At 62.6% G+C, this 15,672-nt stretch overlaps 1 protein-coding gene across 2 annotated transcripts; it reads left to right on the top strand.

Annotated features, from left to right (window-relative positions):
- The first annotated feature begins 2,449 nt into the window (after positions 1 to 2,449).
- On the top strand, positions 2,450 to 14,897 carry MAP4K2 (mitogen-activated protein kinase kinase kinase kinase 2). 2 transcript variants are annotated; one of them, XM_040639312.1, is made up of 32 exons: positions 2,450 to 2,603; positions 2,712 to 2,769; positions 2,978 to 3,068; positions 3,165 to 3,229; positions 3,532 to 3,587; positions 3,961 to 3,984; positions 4,071 to 4,113; positions 4,507 to 4,579; positions 4,659 to 4,790; positions 4,873 to 4,935; positions 5,300 to 5,381; positions 5,472 to 5,579; positions 5,987 to 6,065; positions 6,598 to 6,656; positions 7,149 to 7,192; positions 7,309 to 7,347; positions 7,442 to 7,475; positions 7,599 to 7,704; positions 7,783 to 7,871; positions 7,954 to 7,995; positions 8,106 to 8,190; positions 8,284 to 8,363; positions 8,450 to 8,510; positions 8,593 to 8,710; positions 12,286 to 12,344; positions 12,417 to 12,520; positions 12,617 to 12,794; positions 13,546 to 13,614; positions 13,749 to 13,835; positions 14,060 to 14,130; positions 14,230 to 14,285; positions 14,392 to 14,897. In XM_040639312.1, the coding sequence occupies exons 1-32, from the start codon at positions 2,508 to 2,510 to the stop codon at positions 14,477 to 14,479; spliced, it is 2,439 nt and encodes an 812-aa protein (XP_040495246.1). In that variant the 5' UTR covers positions 2,450 to 2,507; the 3' UTR covers positions 14,480 to 14,897. The 2 variants fall into 2 exon arrangements, with proteins under 2 accessions (XP_040495246.1, XP_040495245.1); XM_040639311.1 differs by having other exon boundaries at positions 3,937 to 3,984.
- Positions 14,898 to 15,672: the final 775 nt, after the last annotated feature.

The following is a 15,672-nucleotide window of genomic DNA, read 5'->3' as shown; positions in this document are numbered from 1 at the left end:
GCCCACGACACAGGGACTGCTGCGTAGGACTGGGGCCTACCGGGGGAAGGTGGCCCTGCACGGAGAGCTGCAGTCTCTGCTGCAGTAGGGGTTCCCGGGCCTGGCTTTGAAGGAGCCAAGGCTATTTTAGGGGTTTCTACCCTGTGCCTTCAGGTAAAAGGGGTGGAAGCCCATCTCTGTCATGGTCAGTGATCCTCATTCATTTGAGGGGTGGGATGTAGATAAGGGATGTCTTCTGCCTTCCCCCAAGTCCGGGCTAAGGGACAGGTTTTATAAAAGGAAAGAGGCTCTAAGAGATCTCTTCCCGTATGCTCACCTGTTTGGAAGCCAGGGCTTTTTGCCTAGGCAAGGGCCTTGGACTGTGCCCTGTGATAGGGGGTGCCTAAGGGGGGGTCTAACCTGTGCCCTCCTTTCCCCTTGCCCAGGGGGCCCAGAGCCAGGGTTCTGCCCTCCAGGACCCAGAGTGCTTCGCCCACCTGCTGCGGTTCTATGACGGCATCTGCAAGTGGGAGGAGGGCAGCCCCACGCCGGTGCTGCACGTGGGCTGGGCCACCTTCCTCGTGCAGTCCCTAGGCCGGTTCGAGGGACAGGTGAGGGGCGGCTGTACAGGGTGGTGGTGGGGGGGTGTCAGGGGGTGACGGCAGCTGCCGAGGCAGAACCTTTGTGGTCCTGAAGAGGGTTGGCTTGTCCCCTTTGGGTGCAGAGAAGACTGAGGCCCTGGGACTCGACGGCCTGGGGTTCCAGCCGCTGGCCTGCAGCCCCTCCGCCGCTTCTCGTCCCTGCCCAGGTGCGGCAGAAGGTGCGCATCGTGAGCCGGGAGGCCGAGGCGGCCGAGGCCGAGGAGCTGTGGGGCGAGGAAGCGCGGGAAGGACGGCGGCGAGGCCCGCGGCGTGAGTCCAAGCCCGAGGAGCCGCCGCCCCCCAAGAAGCCGGCACTGGACAAGGGCCCCGGCGGAGGCCAGGGGGGGATGTCGGGCCCCCCTCGGAAGCCCCCAGGGACAGTCCCCGGCACTGCCCGAGGCCCTGAAGGAGGCAGCGCGGCTCCGGCACCAGCGCCCGCAGCGTCGCCACCACCGGAGGGCCCGGTGCTCACTTTCCAGAGCGAGAAGATGAAGGGCATGAAGGAGCTGCTGGTGGCCACCAAGATCAACTCGAGCGCCATCAAGCTGCAGCTCACGGCGCAGTCGCAAGTGCAGATGAAGAAGCAGAAGGTGTCTACACCTAGCGACTACACGCTTTCCTTTCTCAAGCGCCAGCGCAAGGGCCTCTGAACTACTTGTCAGCCCTTGCGGTGAGGGGAGGAGGGTACTGAATCTGGATGGAGGCGCCACCCTAGTCACCCCCAACGCCCCCTCCCGCCCCTCGAGCCCCAGCCCCGCCCCCGGGCCAAGGGAGCCTAAGCCCCTCCTCCAGGCCCCACCCCCACCCGGAACCCGGGCTGCAAGTTGCTGGAGTACGGACTACTCCAGGGCTCTGCCGGTCGCTGGAACTTAGATCCCGTCCCCCAGAATCCCAGCCGGCCAATGGGAACCTCACTTTGAGCTCCATCATTAATCTTTAAAGGTCCAAGCACTGGAAACAGGCCCCACCTCACAACCGAGGCTCTAACCTTGGGCCAGACCAGGGCTGCTCCTAGTGGCTCCCGGCCCGTGGGGCTGAGGTTTCGCCCTACACCCCAGAAGCCCAGGTGCCGCCTCCAACCCGGGAACCTGGGACTCCGCTCAGCCCCCCTAGGAGTACATTTCCGCACTTCAGAATTCCACCCCTTGGGAATCCAAGCCCCCTACCCCAAAGAAGAACTTAAAACTTTCAGAGTTTGGAAATCCTAGCTTCTTCCCGTCTCTGTCCTGCGAGTCTGGGACACGAAACGCAGCCTCCGGCCTGTGAATCCTGAGACCCGCCCCCTTCCTGACCAAACTGGCTCCAGATCAGAGCAGACCTCTTTCCGACCCTCTGGGAACCTCCCCGAGGTCCAGCCCGTCTCAGGGGACTCCGGAGGAAATCTGCAGGGGTTTGCGAGTGGGTGAGGGGAGCCTGATCTCTTCCTGTTTTGTACATAGATTTATTTTTCAGTTCCAAGGAAGATGAATACATTTTGTAAAAAAAGTACACGTCCGTGTTTCATCGGGGAAATTGCGGGAGGGGCGGGCGGGACGAGGGAGGGGGGATCCCTCTTCCCTTTGCCTTGTGGCCTTTGGGCTCCCCACCCGGAGGGCGCCGGGAACCGGTGGCTGACCGAAGGGCTTCTGCCGGGCGGTCTCCGCCCGGCCTCGGGGCTTCCCCTCCCCGCCGAGGGCCTGTCCCGCGGGCGCCTCCTCCCGGCCGGGCGGCGGGGCATCCCCCTTCTGGCCCCGCCCCGAGCCCCGGCCCCGCCTCCGCGGCCTCGGAGCCACCCGCGCCCGCCCCGGCGGTCCTGCCCCGCCCCACCCCGCCCCGCGCCGCCCCGCGCCGGCTCCGCGGCTCCGCAGCTCACTACCGCCCGCCCGCCGGCCCGCCCGGCGCCGGGCAATGGCGCTGCTGCGGGACGTGTCGCTGCAGGATCCGCGGGACCGCTTCGAGCTGCTGCAGCGCGTGGGGGCCGGGACCTATGGCGACGTCTACAAGGTGCGCCAGGCGGCCGGGCGGGGAGGGTGCCGGCTCTGCGCCCTACCGCGCATCCAGCCCCCAGCCCCGCCCCCTCCTCATCCCGCTTCACCTCCTCCGCCCCTGCAGGCCCGCGACACGGTCACGTCCGAACTGGCCGCGGTCAAGATAGTCAAGCTAGACCCAGGTGAGGGCCCGGGGCCAGGGCCTCTGCGCTGGAGGGAGGGCAGAGCGCCCGGTGGGCGCTGAGCTGACAGTTGGCCCCCTGAGAGGCAGGCCCCAGGAGGTACTGTCACTTGGGATCTTTCTGGCCGGGATGTGCCCATTTTGCAGATGGGGGCACTGAGTTAGAGCAATCCCTCTGCGCCACCCCCATGATGCCCTGTGCTCCCCAGGGGACGACATCAGCTCCCTCCAGCAGGAAATCACCATCCTGCGTGAGTGCCGTCACCCCAATGTGGTGGCCTACATTGGCAGCTACCTCAGGTGAGGCTGCTTTATCCCCTTGCCTACTACCCCCAGGCAGCCCCCATGTGGCCCTGCCATGTGCCCACCCCAGTTCTGTGTCCTCCTCCCCGCCAGGAATGACCGCTTGTGGATCTGCATGGAGTTCTGCGGAGGGGGGTCCCTGCAGGAGATTTACCACGGTGAGGGCCAGGACTCCAGGCCCCAGAGGGCCACAGCCTTTCCCAACCCACCCTTCCCCCGCATGGGGCAGGAGAGGAGAGCTAGGGTCCTGGACTGGGGCTCTTCACTCCTCACTGGCTGTGTGACCTTGAGACAAATGGTGTCCTTCTCTGGGCTCTGTATCCCAGGCCGCGCAGGGAGGGGATGTGGCCAACACCTCTTTCACCTAGCAGTGCCTTCTGCTTCCCCCCACACGGGATGGCCTGGGAAGGTCAGCATATCCTCCAGACCTCCATGCCAGCCTTCACCCCTTCTATTTCAGCCACCGGGCCCCTGGAGGAACGGCAGATTGCCTATGTCTGTCGAGAGGCACTGAAGGTAGCTGGGCCCATAAGGCTGTTCACACCCCCAGTCCCCAGGAGCTGTGGGCAGGGAGCCCAGCTGGCCTGGCCTGTGTGTGTGTGTGTGTGTGTGTGTGTGTGTGTGTGTTGGGGGGTGGGTGGAGTGCCTCAGGCAGGGCTGGCCTGAGGGGTTGTGGGTCCTGAGGGGAAGGGGCCCCAGCCCTTTTGCCGGAAGTAGCACATTTCCCTCTTGGCTCGGTCACTTCCTGTTTGGGGAGAGGGGAGGAGGAAGCTGCTTGGGTGGGGGGCCCCAGTCGTGAGAGGGGGCTCAGGAAAGGGGGGATAGTCCTGGGTGGCTGCTCTCAGGAGCTCCTCTGTGTCTCCAGGGGCTGCACCATTTGCATTCTCAGGGGAAGATCCACAGAGACATCAAGGTAGGAGTCTGGCCAAGGGCATCCTGGGAGGGAGGGGGAGGCTCTTGGGGGCACCAGACGGGATTTTCTCTCCTCCATTCCCACAGGGAGCCAATCTTCTCCTCACCCTCCAGGGAGATGTCAAGCTGGGTCAGTACCCCGGGGACACAATCAGGGTGAGGGTTCTGTGGGAGCTTGCCTAGAGTCTGCCCTCAAGTGTTGGGTGTCCTTGAGCAAGTCACTTTACCACTTAATCCTCAGTTTCCCCATTGAGAAAGTGGAACCGTCCTCCTTCCCCACTAGAAGTTGGATGTGGTTGGATCTGTATGGAGTCTAACCTGGGACTATGCGCTTGGTCAGGGATAGAAGGTGGTTGACCCCTCCCCGAGGGGGCCCTGGCCTTGCCTGGGACCTGTGGCAGTTGTGGCTGAACCTGGGCCACCTGCTCTCTGAACCCTTCAGGTGCATTCGGAGCCTCAGCCCCAGAGGTGGGTGGGGAGTGGTAGCCAGAGGGCGGGTGGGAGCCGCTCTTTCTCCCTGCAGCCGACTTTGGGGTGTCGGGTGAGCTGACGGCGTCCGTGGCTAAGAGGAGGTCTTTCATTGGGACTCCATACTGGTGAGGCTGTGCCTTGGGCTGAGGGGGTGGGGGGCACAGGTCGGGCACCTGGCCATCCCTTCTGTGACCCCGCCTCTAGGATGGCCCCAGAGGTGGCCGCCGTGGAACGCAAAGGAGGCTACAACGAGCTCTGTGACGTCTGGGCCCTGGGCATCACAGCCATCGAGCTGGGCGAGCTGCAGCCCCCTCTATTCCATCTGCACCCCATGAGGTCCGCTGAACACTTACTTGCCCCCTTGCCTGACCTCGAGGGCCCTGCTGACCTTGTCCCCTGACCTCCGTGCTCTCCACAGGGCCTTGATGCTTATGTCGAAGAGTAGCTTCCAGCCGCCCAGGCTGAGAGACAAGACTCGCTGGTGAGGGCCCACATGCCCTGCTGGGGCCTCCTTTCCAGCAGTCTCCACGGGGGCAGAGAACCTTCAGCCAACTCCCAGGGTGCAATCTGAGGAGCCCTGCGCTCTCGGCCTTTGTGGACCATCTGTGGGAGGGGCCTGCCCCTGCCCGTGGGCCGGGGACCCGTGTGGGCAGGGAGGAAGGGCAGATGGTTAATGATGGAGGAGCGAGGAGCTGCCGTGTCACAACAGCAGCGTTGCCTAGGACAGCTGCCCTTGGCCTCAGTCTGGCTTCTTCCTGGAGAAGACTCCCTCCTCTGGAGCTGGCAGGATGCCCCACATGAGGGCTAACCTGGGTCTGGGGGCGGGGGGCTCTTGTGCCCACTAGGACCCAGAATTTCCACCACTTCCTCAAGCTGGCCTTGACCAAGAACCCCAAGAAGAGGCCTACAGCAGAGAAGCTTCTGCAGGTGGGAGATGGGGGTGGGGCCGGAGCCTAGGAGTTTGCAAGCAGGGGCCTGGAGGCCGGGAACCAACCTGTGCCCCCCTCAATCCTCTAGCACCCATTCACAACCCAGCACCTCCCTCGGGCTCTCCTCACGCAGCTGTTGGACAAAGCCAATGACCCCCACCTGGGAACCCCCTCCCCAGAGGACTGTGACCTAGAGGTGAGTGAGGGCAGCTGAGGAAGGGTTCTCGGCCTGGCCAGGTGGTAGGGAATGCAGAGGTGATAGGGGCTCAGTTCCTTTAACTTGAGTGTTTCCAGCACTGGGAGCTTTTCTGCAGGCGAGCCCACCTGTTAGAAATCTTCCCTGGGCCCATCTTGCGCCCGGTACCCCCCACTTGATAAATTCCTGCCCTTGGCTCAGGCTGACCCGACCATAGCTTAGCTGTCTTCTGGTTTCTGTGTGATCTTTGGCCAGTCGCTTGCTTCTCTGTTCTGGTTTTCTCATCTTTAATCTTACGATAATCTCCGAGGGTTGTTGTGAAAATGAGCTGTGGCTAAAGCACTTCCAGTGAGACCTGGCGGGAGCCGAGTGCCGGGTGTGTGTCAACTGTTTGTGCTCCTTCCTAGACTTATGACATGTTTCCAGACACCATTCACTCCCGGGGGCAGCACGGCCCGGCTGAGAGGACCCCGTCGGAGATCCAGTGTGAGTCTGCTCGGGGGGCTATGTGTGTGTGTTGGTGGGGGTTTGGCGGGGCTGTGAGTGTGGAGCTGGGGGGGCTGTGTGTCGGATCTGTTGGGGGGGCTGTGTGGAGCTGGGGGGGGCTGTGTTGGATCTGTTGGGGGGGCTGTGAGTGTGGAGCTGGGGGGGCTGTGTGTCGGATCTGTTAGGGGGGCTGTGAGTGAGCAGGGGGAGCTGTGTGTCGGATCTGTTGGGGGGGGCTGTGAGTGTGGAGCTGGGGGGGGCTGTGTGTCGGATCTGTTGGGGGGGCTCTGAGTGTGGAGCGGGGGGGGCTGTGTGTCGGATCTGTTGGGGGGGCTCTGAGTGTGGAGCGGGGGGGGCTGTGTGTGTGTATATCTGATGGGGGGCTATGTGTGGGGATCTGGTGGGGGGCTGTGTGCGTGGATCTGGTGGGGGGACTGGGGATCTGGTGGGCGGCTGTGTGTGGGCATTTGGTGTTAGTATGGAGGTCAGTCGGAAGACCACCTTGCTAACTCGGGTACCCTGTGCCGCCCAGTTCACCAGGTGAAATTTGGCGCCCCACGCAGGAAGGAGACAGACCCACTAAACGAACCGGTGAGGGGGCTGGTGGTGCAGGAGGGGCAGTGCGCAGGGGCGGCCCAGGGAGCTGGGCTAGAGGGTTGAGCGTGTCAGATCCTTGAAGCAGCAGTCACTGCCCTGAGGCCCCGGGAAAGCCGTGACACTGAAGGGTGGGGGGCTCCTTCCTGGGCACAGTGACCACGCTTTTCTAAAAAGTGGGCCTAGCGCAGACTTGAGCCCCCATCCCACCAGCTCAGCACGGTTCTGTCTGCTGTTTCTGTGTCTGCACCCAGTTGTCCAACCCACCACCTCTGGCCCTTGCTGCCCCTCTGTCCCCTTCTCTCGCTGTTTGTCTGTCATTTTCTTTCAGTTTCTCTGTCTCTCCTTGTCTCTCACTCACAATTCTCTTGCCTGTTCACATGTCATTTTCCATCTGTTTGTCCTCTCTCTCCCACAATCTCTCAATCACCCTCTCATGTTGCTTCTCTTTGCTTCTCTTTTGGCCTTCCTGACTTGGTTTCCCCGTAGTGGGAGGAGGAGTGGACGCTGCTGGGAAAGGAAGAGCTGAGTGGGTGAGTGGGGGAGAGGGAAGCTACAGGGGAGGGGTGAGTGGGGGAGAGGGAAGCTACAGGGGAGGGGTGGGAGCAGCAGAAAAGGCTGACTTCTGACCTCACCCCCTCCGGCCCAGGAGCCTGCTACAGTCCGTCGAGGAGGCCCTAGAGGAACGGTGAGGTGCTGGGCCTGACGGTGGGGGGCGGGCAGCTGGACCTGGGGCTCAGTCACATGTCACACCTCATGTCCCTCTGGTTTGTCTCCCTCAGGAGCCTGACCATCCGGCCGGCCTCAGAACTCCAGGTATGGAGTGGGGGGAAGTTGGAGCTGGGGGTGGGAGAAGCCTATAGAGGGTGCAGCTGGGGTGGGGTCTGGTTACGGGGGACCTGCTGACAGCCAGGCTCAGTCCCCTGACTCTCCTGCCAGGAGCTGGACTCCCCAGATGATACCATAGGAACCATCAAGCGGGCCCCATTCTTGGGGCCGTCCCCCCCTGAGCCTCCAGCCGAAGACCCTCTATCCAGCCCCCTGGGTGAGTCCAGGCTTGGGGCCCAGGAGGCAGGCTCGGGTGGGGCTAGAGCTGTAATTCACAGCCGGTCTGTGCCTGTAGGAACCCCACCGCCACCTCCCCCAGGCCCGAACAGCCCCCCACTGCTCCCCACTGCCTGGGCCACCATGAAGCACAGGGAGGATCCTGAGGTGAGGGGGTGCTCCAGAGGGGCTGGGAAGATGGGAGGCTGGGGGTGCCACCTTGGCCCTCACTTTTTCCCCTCCCTTCCAGAGATCGTCCTGCCACGGACTCCCCCCAACCCCCAAGGTGCACGTAAGTGTTTGTCCCGCAGCCCTGCCACCCTGCAGCCTCCCCCACCTATGCCCCCCCTTCTACCCCATCCCCCGCCTGTCTTCTTCACCAGCCTCTTGCCTTCTCCCCAGATGGGCGCCTGCTTCTCCAAGGTCTTCAATGGCTGTCCCCTGCGGATCCATGCTGCTGTCACGTGGATTCACCCTGTCACCCGGGGTAGGCCGGGGCAGGGAGGAAGCAGGAGCCCGGGAATCCCCAGCTTGGCCCAGGGGTTGTGACTGACCTCTGACCCTGTACCCACACCCACAGACCAGTTCCTGGTAGTGGGGGCTGAGGAAGGCATCTACACCCTCAACCTGCATGAACTGCATGAGGATACACTGGAGAAGGTGAGGCCTGGCTAGCTTGGGAGGGAGAGGGCCCCGGGGGCTTGGGGTGCTGACTCGCTGTCCGTCAATCACCCTGTGGCCTCCAGCTGATTTCACACCGTTGCACCTGGCTCTACTGCGTGAATAACGTGCTGCTGTCGCTCTCAGGTACAGGTCGGGGCACGCAGGGGCCGGGGCCTGCCCCCCTGCCGGCCCGCCCTCTCTGAGCCCCTCTCTCCCTCCCCACCAGGGAAATCCACGCACATCTGGGCCCATGACCTCCCAGGCCTGTTCGAGCAGCGCAGACTCCAGCAGCAGGTTCCCCTCTCCATCCCCACCAACCGCCTCACCCAGCGCATCATCCCCAGGTCAGGGACCGTGGGGAGCCTGCGCGCGCCGCGGGGTGGGCAGCGGGGAGGCAGAGGGATGGGAATATGGTCTTGCCTGTGACCAGGCCTGTGATCGCAGATGTGGCTTTGCATCTCTGAGCCTAGTTTCCTCACCTGTCGGAGCCGTTGGTAGCCCCTGCCCCGGGCTCCCGGGCCCTCAGGGAAGCGAGGACACCGTAGCGAGGCAGTCGTGGTCGTTCGGGTACGGAGCCAGCGTTGACCAAGCACTTGCTATAGGCCTGGTCCTAAGCTGGGCTTGGAGACAGCAAATCCAGTCCTGGACGGCCGGTACCTGGCCCTGGAGAGAGCCAGGGGGAGAGCTGGGAGGGGCGCAGAGGCCTCCGAGAGGCCAGCCGCCTGAGGCCATGGCGTTGGCAAGGGCACGGTGGGCTTCCGGGCAGATGAGTTTGGGAATGGCGTTCCGGGTAGGGGAAGAGCACCAGCGAGTTCTTGGGGTGATCTGGGGAGTCGTAAAGCGTTTGGCCTGAGGGAGGAGGGCGGGGCAGCCCGAGGGGAAGACGCGTGGGTGGCAGAGCCCTTCCTTTGATGCCAGGCCCAGGATCTGGGTTTTGTTCCCCTGGCAGCAGCACGGGGAGCATTTTAGAAGGGTCCCGCAGTATGTCACTCCGGACTCTTCCTGTTGCAGGCGATGCAAGTCAGCGACTTAAGCAGAAAAGGGAATTTGGGGGTCCACGTACTGCAAGTTCAGGAGTAGGGTTCGCTTCGGGCCCCGCTGGATCTGGGCTTACATGGCTTCATCAGGAATCTGCCTGCATCCCTTGGTTCTGCTTTCCTCTAACACCTTCCTCCGCAGGGAGGCTTTCCAGTCCAGGGAGGGAGGCCGCCGTTCCAGGCCAGCGTTCCATTAGCTAACAGCCCTGTGGTACGAGCACCTCTGCTTCCAAGTAATTCCCACCAAGTCCAGGGGCCAGTTCTCATGGGTCTAGCTTAGGTCCCTGCCCACTCAGAGCCCGTCACTGTGGCCACGGCATGAGGTGCTCGGCGGTGGGGGGGGGTGGGGCGGCCTGAGTCACGTGTCTCCTAGAGCTGGGGGTCAAGAGAGACAGATGAAGACTAGGGGCATCTGCTGGCTGGCTGTGCTCGCCGTGGTCACAATGACTTGGAGGGGAGGCTGGTGAGAGGGCACCCCAGAAGGAGGTCGGCATAGTGACCTGAGGCGGTGGGGGGAGGCTACAGGGTGGTGAGAGCTGGACGGACCTGAGCCATATTCACGAAGCGGGGTTGACGGGATCTGGGGCCTGACTGGAGGAAGCAGGAGGAAGAAGGGAGGGGCTGGGAGACCCCCGGGGAGCAGATCGTGTCGCATGTTTTATGAGGTGTCCGGGGGGATGTCCAAGGTAGAGTCCCTTGTTCAGTCATTCAGAGGGTGTCTCCTCAATACCTAGTATGTGTCTGGGGGTCTCTGTAAACTAAAGAGTCCTTCGTAGTCTCCTGACTTCCTTGTCACAAGAGACAGACCACAAACAACCAACATAAACAGGGTGTTCTGTGATGATGTGCAGAGGGGAAAATGGTACGTTCAGCGTGGGGAAGGAGGAGGACCAGGAGGGGTGGGGCCTGGACTGTGGTCAGGAAGGACCTTGCTGAGGCGGTGCTGTTTGAGTAAAGACTTAGAGCAAGCCTTGTTGATATCTGGGGAATAGCATCCCAGGGGGCGGGGACGGCTGGTGCAAAGACCCTGGGGCAGGAATAGGCTTGGCCTCTTTGAGGAACAGCAAGGAGACTGGTCTAAACAGATGAATGGAGCGCAGGGAAGATGATCTGGGAGGGCCCTGTAGCCACAGTGAGGCCTTTGGCTTTGACTCAGAGCAGCCCGAGGTCCGCTACAGAAGAGTGACGTGGACTGAGGTTTTCAGGGGATCCCTGTAGCTGTTGTGTTGAGAATAGACAGAAGGGGTAAGGGGAAAGCAGGGGAACCTGTCAGGAGGTTCTTGTTGTCAGCAGGTGGGAGGCAATGGTGGCGTGGGCCAGGGTAGCAGTGAAGAAGCTGAAAAGCGGCTGAATTCTGGTTTTCTTTTGAACGTCGAATCAGCAGGATTTCCTGACGGTGGATGGCAGAGAACGAGGAGTCAAGGATGACTCCAGGGTTTCTGGCCTGGGCAACCGGAAGGATAGAGCTGTCATCAGGTGTGGGTGGAGCGGAATTCAGTGTTGTCACACTGAGTTTGAGATGTGCGAATGGGACCTCCACCGGCCATGGGCTAGGTGTGGCTGAATTCAAGGAGGGGTCCGGGCTGTGGGCTCAGATGTCGCCCTGCCCAGGTGGGTGGTGGGAGCTGGTAGGGGTGGTGGGAGAGGTCAGGCCAAGTGGCTACCCCAGCTGGGGAGCTGCGGGCCCAGGCCCTTCCTGCGGCGGGCTCACTCACGTACCCCATCTGGAGCCCTGCGGCCCTGGGGCTTCCTGAGCTCAGTCCCCGAGCAAACCTCTGCTTTGTCCCAGGACCTGCAGGAAACAGGCCCCAGCTAGTCACAGGCAGCTGGGGGGGTGTGTTTGGCAAGTCACGGTGTCCACCTTGAACATAAAAAGCAGAGAGACAAAATTGTGTGGAGAAAAAACAGATGCAAAAAAATTCCTGCCTCTGTCCCATCCAGAGGCCAGCTGGGGAAGAGAGTGGCCAGAGCAGAGGGAGAGAGGAGACAGAGGGGCAGAGAAGAATGGGCGAGGGCTGTCTCGGTGGGGCCCATGTCCCCGCAGAGGACACACATGGCCTGGGTCGCTGGGAGGAGGTGGCAGGCCTCCGGACATGTCACCCTGTTCCCCAGAGGAGGAAACAGGCTCAGGAGGTCCCCTGAGGGCTTAGGGGACAGCCAGTAACCAAAGCAAGGACGCTACCTCCTCGCCCCCTGCCACCAAGGCCAGCCAGCCAGCCCCCGTGGTGTCGCTCAGCTGAGGCTCAGCCGTTTGTTTGTGGTTTTCTTGCAAGTCTTAACCTTCTTGGGCCCGCCTGCCCTTCTGTGACGCGTGGCATGTGGCCTGCGGAGGGGGGACCGCCAGCCATGAGTGCTCTGACAGCCTCGCAGGGCTGGAGCCGCTGTGGGCTCCAGCCCTCTCCCTGCTCTTGCTTCTTCATTCCTGTCTGCTTCTAGACCTTGCCTTCGCCTAAGAAGGATTTTCAGTGACTGGCAGGAGGCGCTCGAGTAATAATGGAATGGGAAAAGCTAGCCCTGCTGAGTGCACGCTGTGTGCGGGCTCTGCTGCCGGCCCTTCTCCCCACAACGGGGCCGGTGCCGCGGTTACCCCCATTTTCCGGATGAGGACGTTGAGGCGGGGGCAGGTTAAGTGAGGGGCCCGAAGTGGCCCACTTAAGGGTACTTCTATGGCCACAGCCCCGGGCTGCAGGCTCTGGAGGCGTGTGCCGGAGCCATGGGACCGGGTCCCATCCCGCGCCCCCCACAGCTAAGTTGCTGTGCGTCTCCCAGCCTCAGTCTCTCCCCCGTAAGGCAGGGAAGGGGATAGTGCCCTTCTCGGGGCTCTGTGGGGCCTTGACCACGGATGGCACCCATGACACACGCCTCGGTCGTCACCCCTGCAGGCGCTTTGCCCTGTCTGCCAAGATTCCAGACACCAAAGGCTGCCTGCAGTGTCGTGTGGGTAAGAGCCGGGCTCGGGGTGGGGCTGGGGTCACAGGCCCGGCCTGGTCCCCACCGCCTCCCTGTCTTGTAGTGCGGAACCCCTACACGGGCAGCACCTTCCTGCTGGCCGCGCTGCCCGCCAGCCTGCTCCTGCTGCAGTGGTACGAGCCGCTGCAGAAGTTCCTGCTGCTGAAGGTGGGGGGGCGGGGGGGTGGGGGGGCGGGGGGCCCTGGGTGGTGGCAGTGGGCCTGGGGGGAGAAACGGAGACCTGAGCAGCCCTGCTGCCCCCAGAACTTCTCCAGCCCCTTGCCCAGCCCAGCAGCGATGCTGGAGCCGCTGGTGCTGGAAGGGAAGGAGCTGCCGCAGGTGTGCGTGGGGGCGGAGGGCCCCGAGGCGCCCGGCTGCCGGGTCCTGTTCCACGTCCTGCCGCTGGAGGCTGGCCTGACGCCTGACGTCCTCATACCACCTGGTGAGCCGGAAGGCTGTGTGTGTGTGTGTGTGTGTGTGTGTGTGTGTGTGTGTGTGTGTCAGAGAGAGTGGGTGGGCTAGGGATTGTGTTCACCGCAGCTTACGGCTCCATGGAGAGCCTGGAGGCCCAGAGCTCCTAGCCTCCCTTCAGCCGGGCTTCTGTAAAAGACTTCATTAGACCACAGGGCTCGACAGCTAAGAAAAACCTGACCGAGACCACAGGGGGCCACAGGGACAGAACCAAACCGGGCAAGGTGGGCGCCAGAGGCCTTCATTCTGAGCAGGGAAGCAGGACCCTGGGTTGGGACAGCTCAGGGGAGCAGGGCGAGTGGCCGTGGGTTAAGAAGGACAGGTAGCTGTGCCCCAGGCCCTGAGCCAGGGGCCTCCCAGACAGGCCTTCATTCTTAATCCTCACGACGGCCCGCAAGGTTGGCATCGCCCTGCCTGTGTTACACACGAGGGGACTGAGGCTCAGAGATTTCTGTCACAGAGTGCTTCTCCTGGCTCCAGCAACCCTGCCCCCCCGCCAGCTCCCTGGGACTCCTCTCTGCCTCTCTACGCACCTGCAGGCGGGTCACTTAGCCACTCTGAGCCTCAGTTCCCCCAGCCGGCCTGCGCGGGAATCAGTCGGGCTGCTGTGGGTTGAAATGCACTTGCGGAGACAGCTGGCTGTAGCCGTCCCCCGGATCTATTTCGAGGGGCCAGAGCGGGGCTGGTGGCTCAGCCAGGACGTCTCCCTTGTCTGCTTGCAGAGGGGCTCCCGGGCACAGCCCAGCAGGTGATCCAGGTGGACAGGGACACAGTCCTAGTCTGCTTTGACCGTGAGTACCCCTGGGGTCAGGGCTGGGGGCAGTGGAGGGGGTGAGGGGAGAGTGAGGGAAGCCATGTGAATGTGGGTCTGCCTCCCCAGAAGGGAGCCACCCCATTCGCACCCACCAGTCCTCTCCCTGTACAGGCTGCGTGAGAATCGTTAACCTGCTGGGTGAGCCCACGTCCACACTCGCACCTGTGCTGACCTTTGACTTCCCCATTGAGACTGTGGGTGAGTGAGCCAGATGGGGTTGGGGGCGGGAATATCCCCAGCCTAGAGCATGTGATGTGGCCCAGGGGCCCGGGAGGCAGGTGCCACAGCCCCTCTCAAGAGCCACACCGGTCACCTGCCGTCTATGAGGACCTCTGTGGCCCAGACCTGGGCCCAGGGTGTGGCTGGGGAAGCCAGCGTCCTCAGGGCAAGTGCAGGGCAGACGGCAGCCTGGTTGCTCCTAGTGTGTCTGCAAGACAGCGTGCTGGCCTTCTGGAGCCATGGAATGCAAGGTCGTAGCCTGGACACCAACGAGGTGAGTGGGACTCTGGACCCTGGCTGCCCCTGATCTGATTGTCCCTACCTCTTAGGAGAGGACCCGCTGGGGTGGCCTTAGTACCACTTTTCTTCCCAGGTGACCCAGGAGATCACAGACGAGACAAGGATCTTCCGAGTGCTTGGGGCCCACAGGTAGGACTTGGCACCCCGACCTCCCCTTCAGATGCCCCTGAGGCCATATGGACGTGTGCACAGGTCTTCCCTGCCTCACTTATCTCCGGTTCTCTCTCCCGTCCAGAGATATCATCCTGGAGAGCATTCCCACTGACAACCCAGGGGCTCACAGCAACCTCTACATCCTCACGGGCCACCAGAGCAGTTACTGAGAGGGCCGGGTCTGGCTGGTGGCCTCCCCCCACCCTGCTCCCAGGCCTTGGCTACAGCCCGTTTTAGGCAAAGGGGCCCCTCCTGGGTCAGAGGAGCCCAGGCTCTGCTGGTCTGAAGGGCAGAAATAATCCTGAGAAGAGTTTTGGGGCTGTGGAGGGGAGGGGAGGGGAGCCCACCCCAGGCCCCCCGCAAAACTGGACCAGAGGAAGCTGCTGTCACCTCCCCCTCCCCTGTGGGCAGCTCAGGCCCCGCGGCAAGGGCCTCGGGCAGGGTGGGGGCAGGCCCAGGCTACCCATTCCATTTTGTTCCACGTTTCCTTTCCATTCTTCCTGCCAAGAGCCTGCCCCTGCACCCTGCCCTGGGGAACATGGTATTTAAAAGAGAGACTATATTGGTATTAAAGCTGGTTTGATTTTACTCCGCTGACCCCTCTTTGTCGGGGGTGGGGGGGAGAGCTGAGCCCACTGTCTCATCTCCTCCTCCATCCCACCCTCCCTCCCTCCAGCACATCTCTCTGTGGCATCAGGGAAGGGGGGGCACCAGTGTTGGTGGCTCTCTAATGGGGGAGCCGGGCAGAGCTGATGGAGAGGCCAGTGGCCCCAAAAGGCATCTCAGAGGCACTGTCTTCCCGGGCTCCCCTGCTCAGATTGAGCCTTCAGCTTTGAAGTGTGAGGCCTCTTTTGTGGCCAGAGAATCATGCAGATGGGAGGCCGGGCTGAACAAAGGGACTCTCATCAGGGCACCCCTGCCCCATCCAGGATCTCACCAGGCAGCCAGGGCCCAGGAAGGGCCAGCCACTGGCCGCTCCAACCAGTGCCAGCAAGGCTTTGGTCTGTGGACACAGCCGGCTATGACCCGTGTCCCCTGCCCAAGCCTGGGGCTGCCTCCCCGCCTCCCAGGTGCTGTCTAGGTATCGGTGTGCTCCATCGGGCCAAGACTGTGGCGTATGGGCTCCATCGTCAGACTAGACTCTGGGAAGATTAGCCTGTGTCCATTTAACAAGTATTCCCAGACAGCCTCCTCAGTGTCAGACCCTGGGCTCACAGAGGGGTCAGCACCAAGATGCGGACCAGCCCCCAGTGAAGGCAGCGGTCCTTGCTGGAGCCTGCATCTCAGTACGTCTGTCTGCCCTTGGCTGACCCTGTGCTTTGCGTTGTCGTTCTTGCACTTTTCTCTCTTAGAGGGCTCCATA

The sequence above is a fragment of the Ursus maritimus genome, unplaced genomic scaffold, assembly GCF_017311325.1.
Source record: "Ursus maritimus isolate PB19 unplaced genomic scaffold, ASM1731132v1 scaffold_23, whole genome shotgun sequence".
NCBI classification, from domain to species: Eukaryota; Metazoa; Chordata; class Mammalia; order Carnivora; family Ursidae; genus Ursus; species Ursus maritimus.
This window is presented reverse-complemented; position numbering and strand designations above follow the sequence as displayed.

What these genes read in the sequence shown, in the direction of transcription:
- MAP4K2 (XM_040639311.1), top strand. Translation starts at nt 2,508, where the DNA reads ATGGCGCTGCTGCGGGACGTGTCGCTGCAGGATCCGCGGGACCGCTTC. An exon ending in CAGACCCACTAAACGAACCG is followed by an intron (nt 6,657 to 7,148) that starts GTGAGGGGGCTG and finishes GTTTCCCCGTAG; the next exon opens with TGGGAGGAGGAGTGGACGCT. An exon ending in CCCTCTATCCAGCCCCCTGG is followed by an intron (nt 7,705 to 7,782) that starts GTGAGTCCAGGC and finishes CTGTGCCTGTAG; the next exon opens with GAACCCCACCGCCACCTCCC.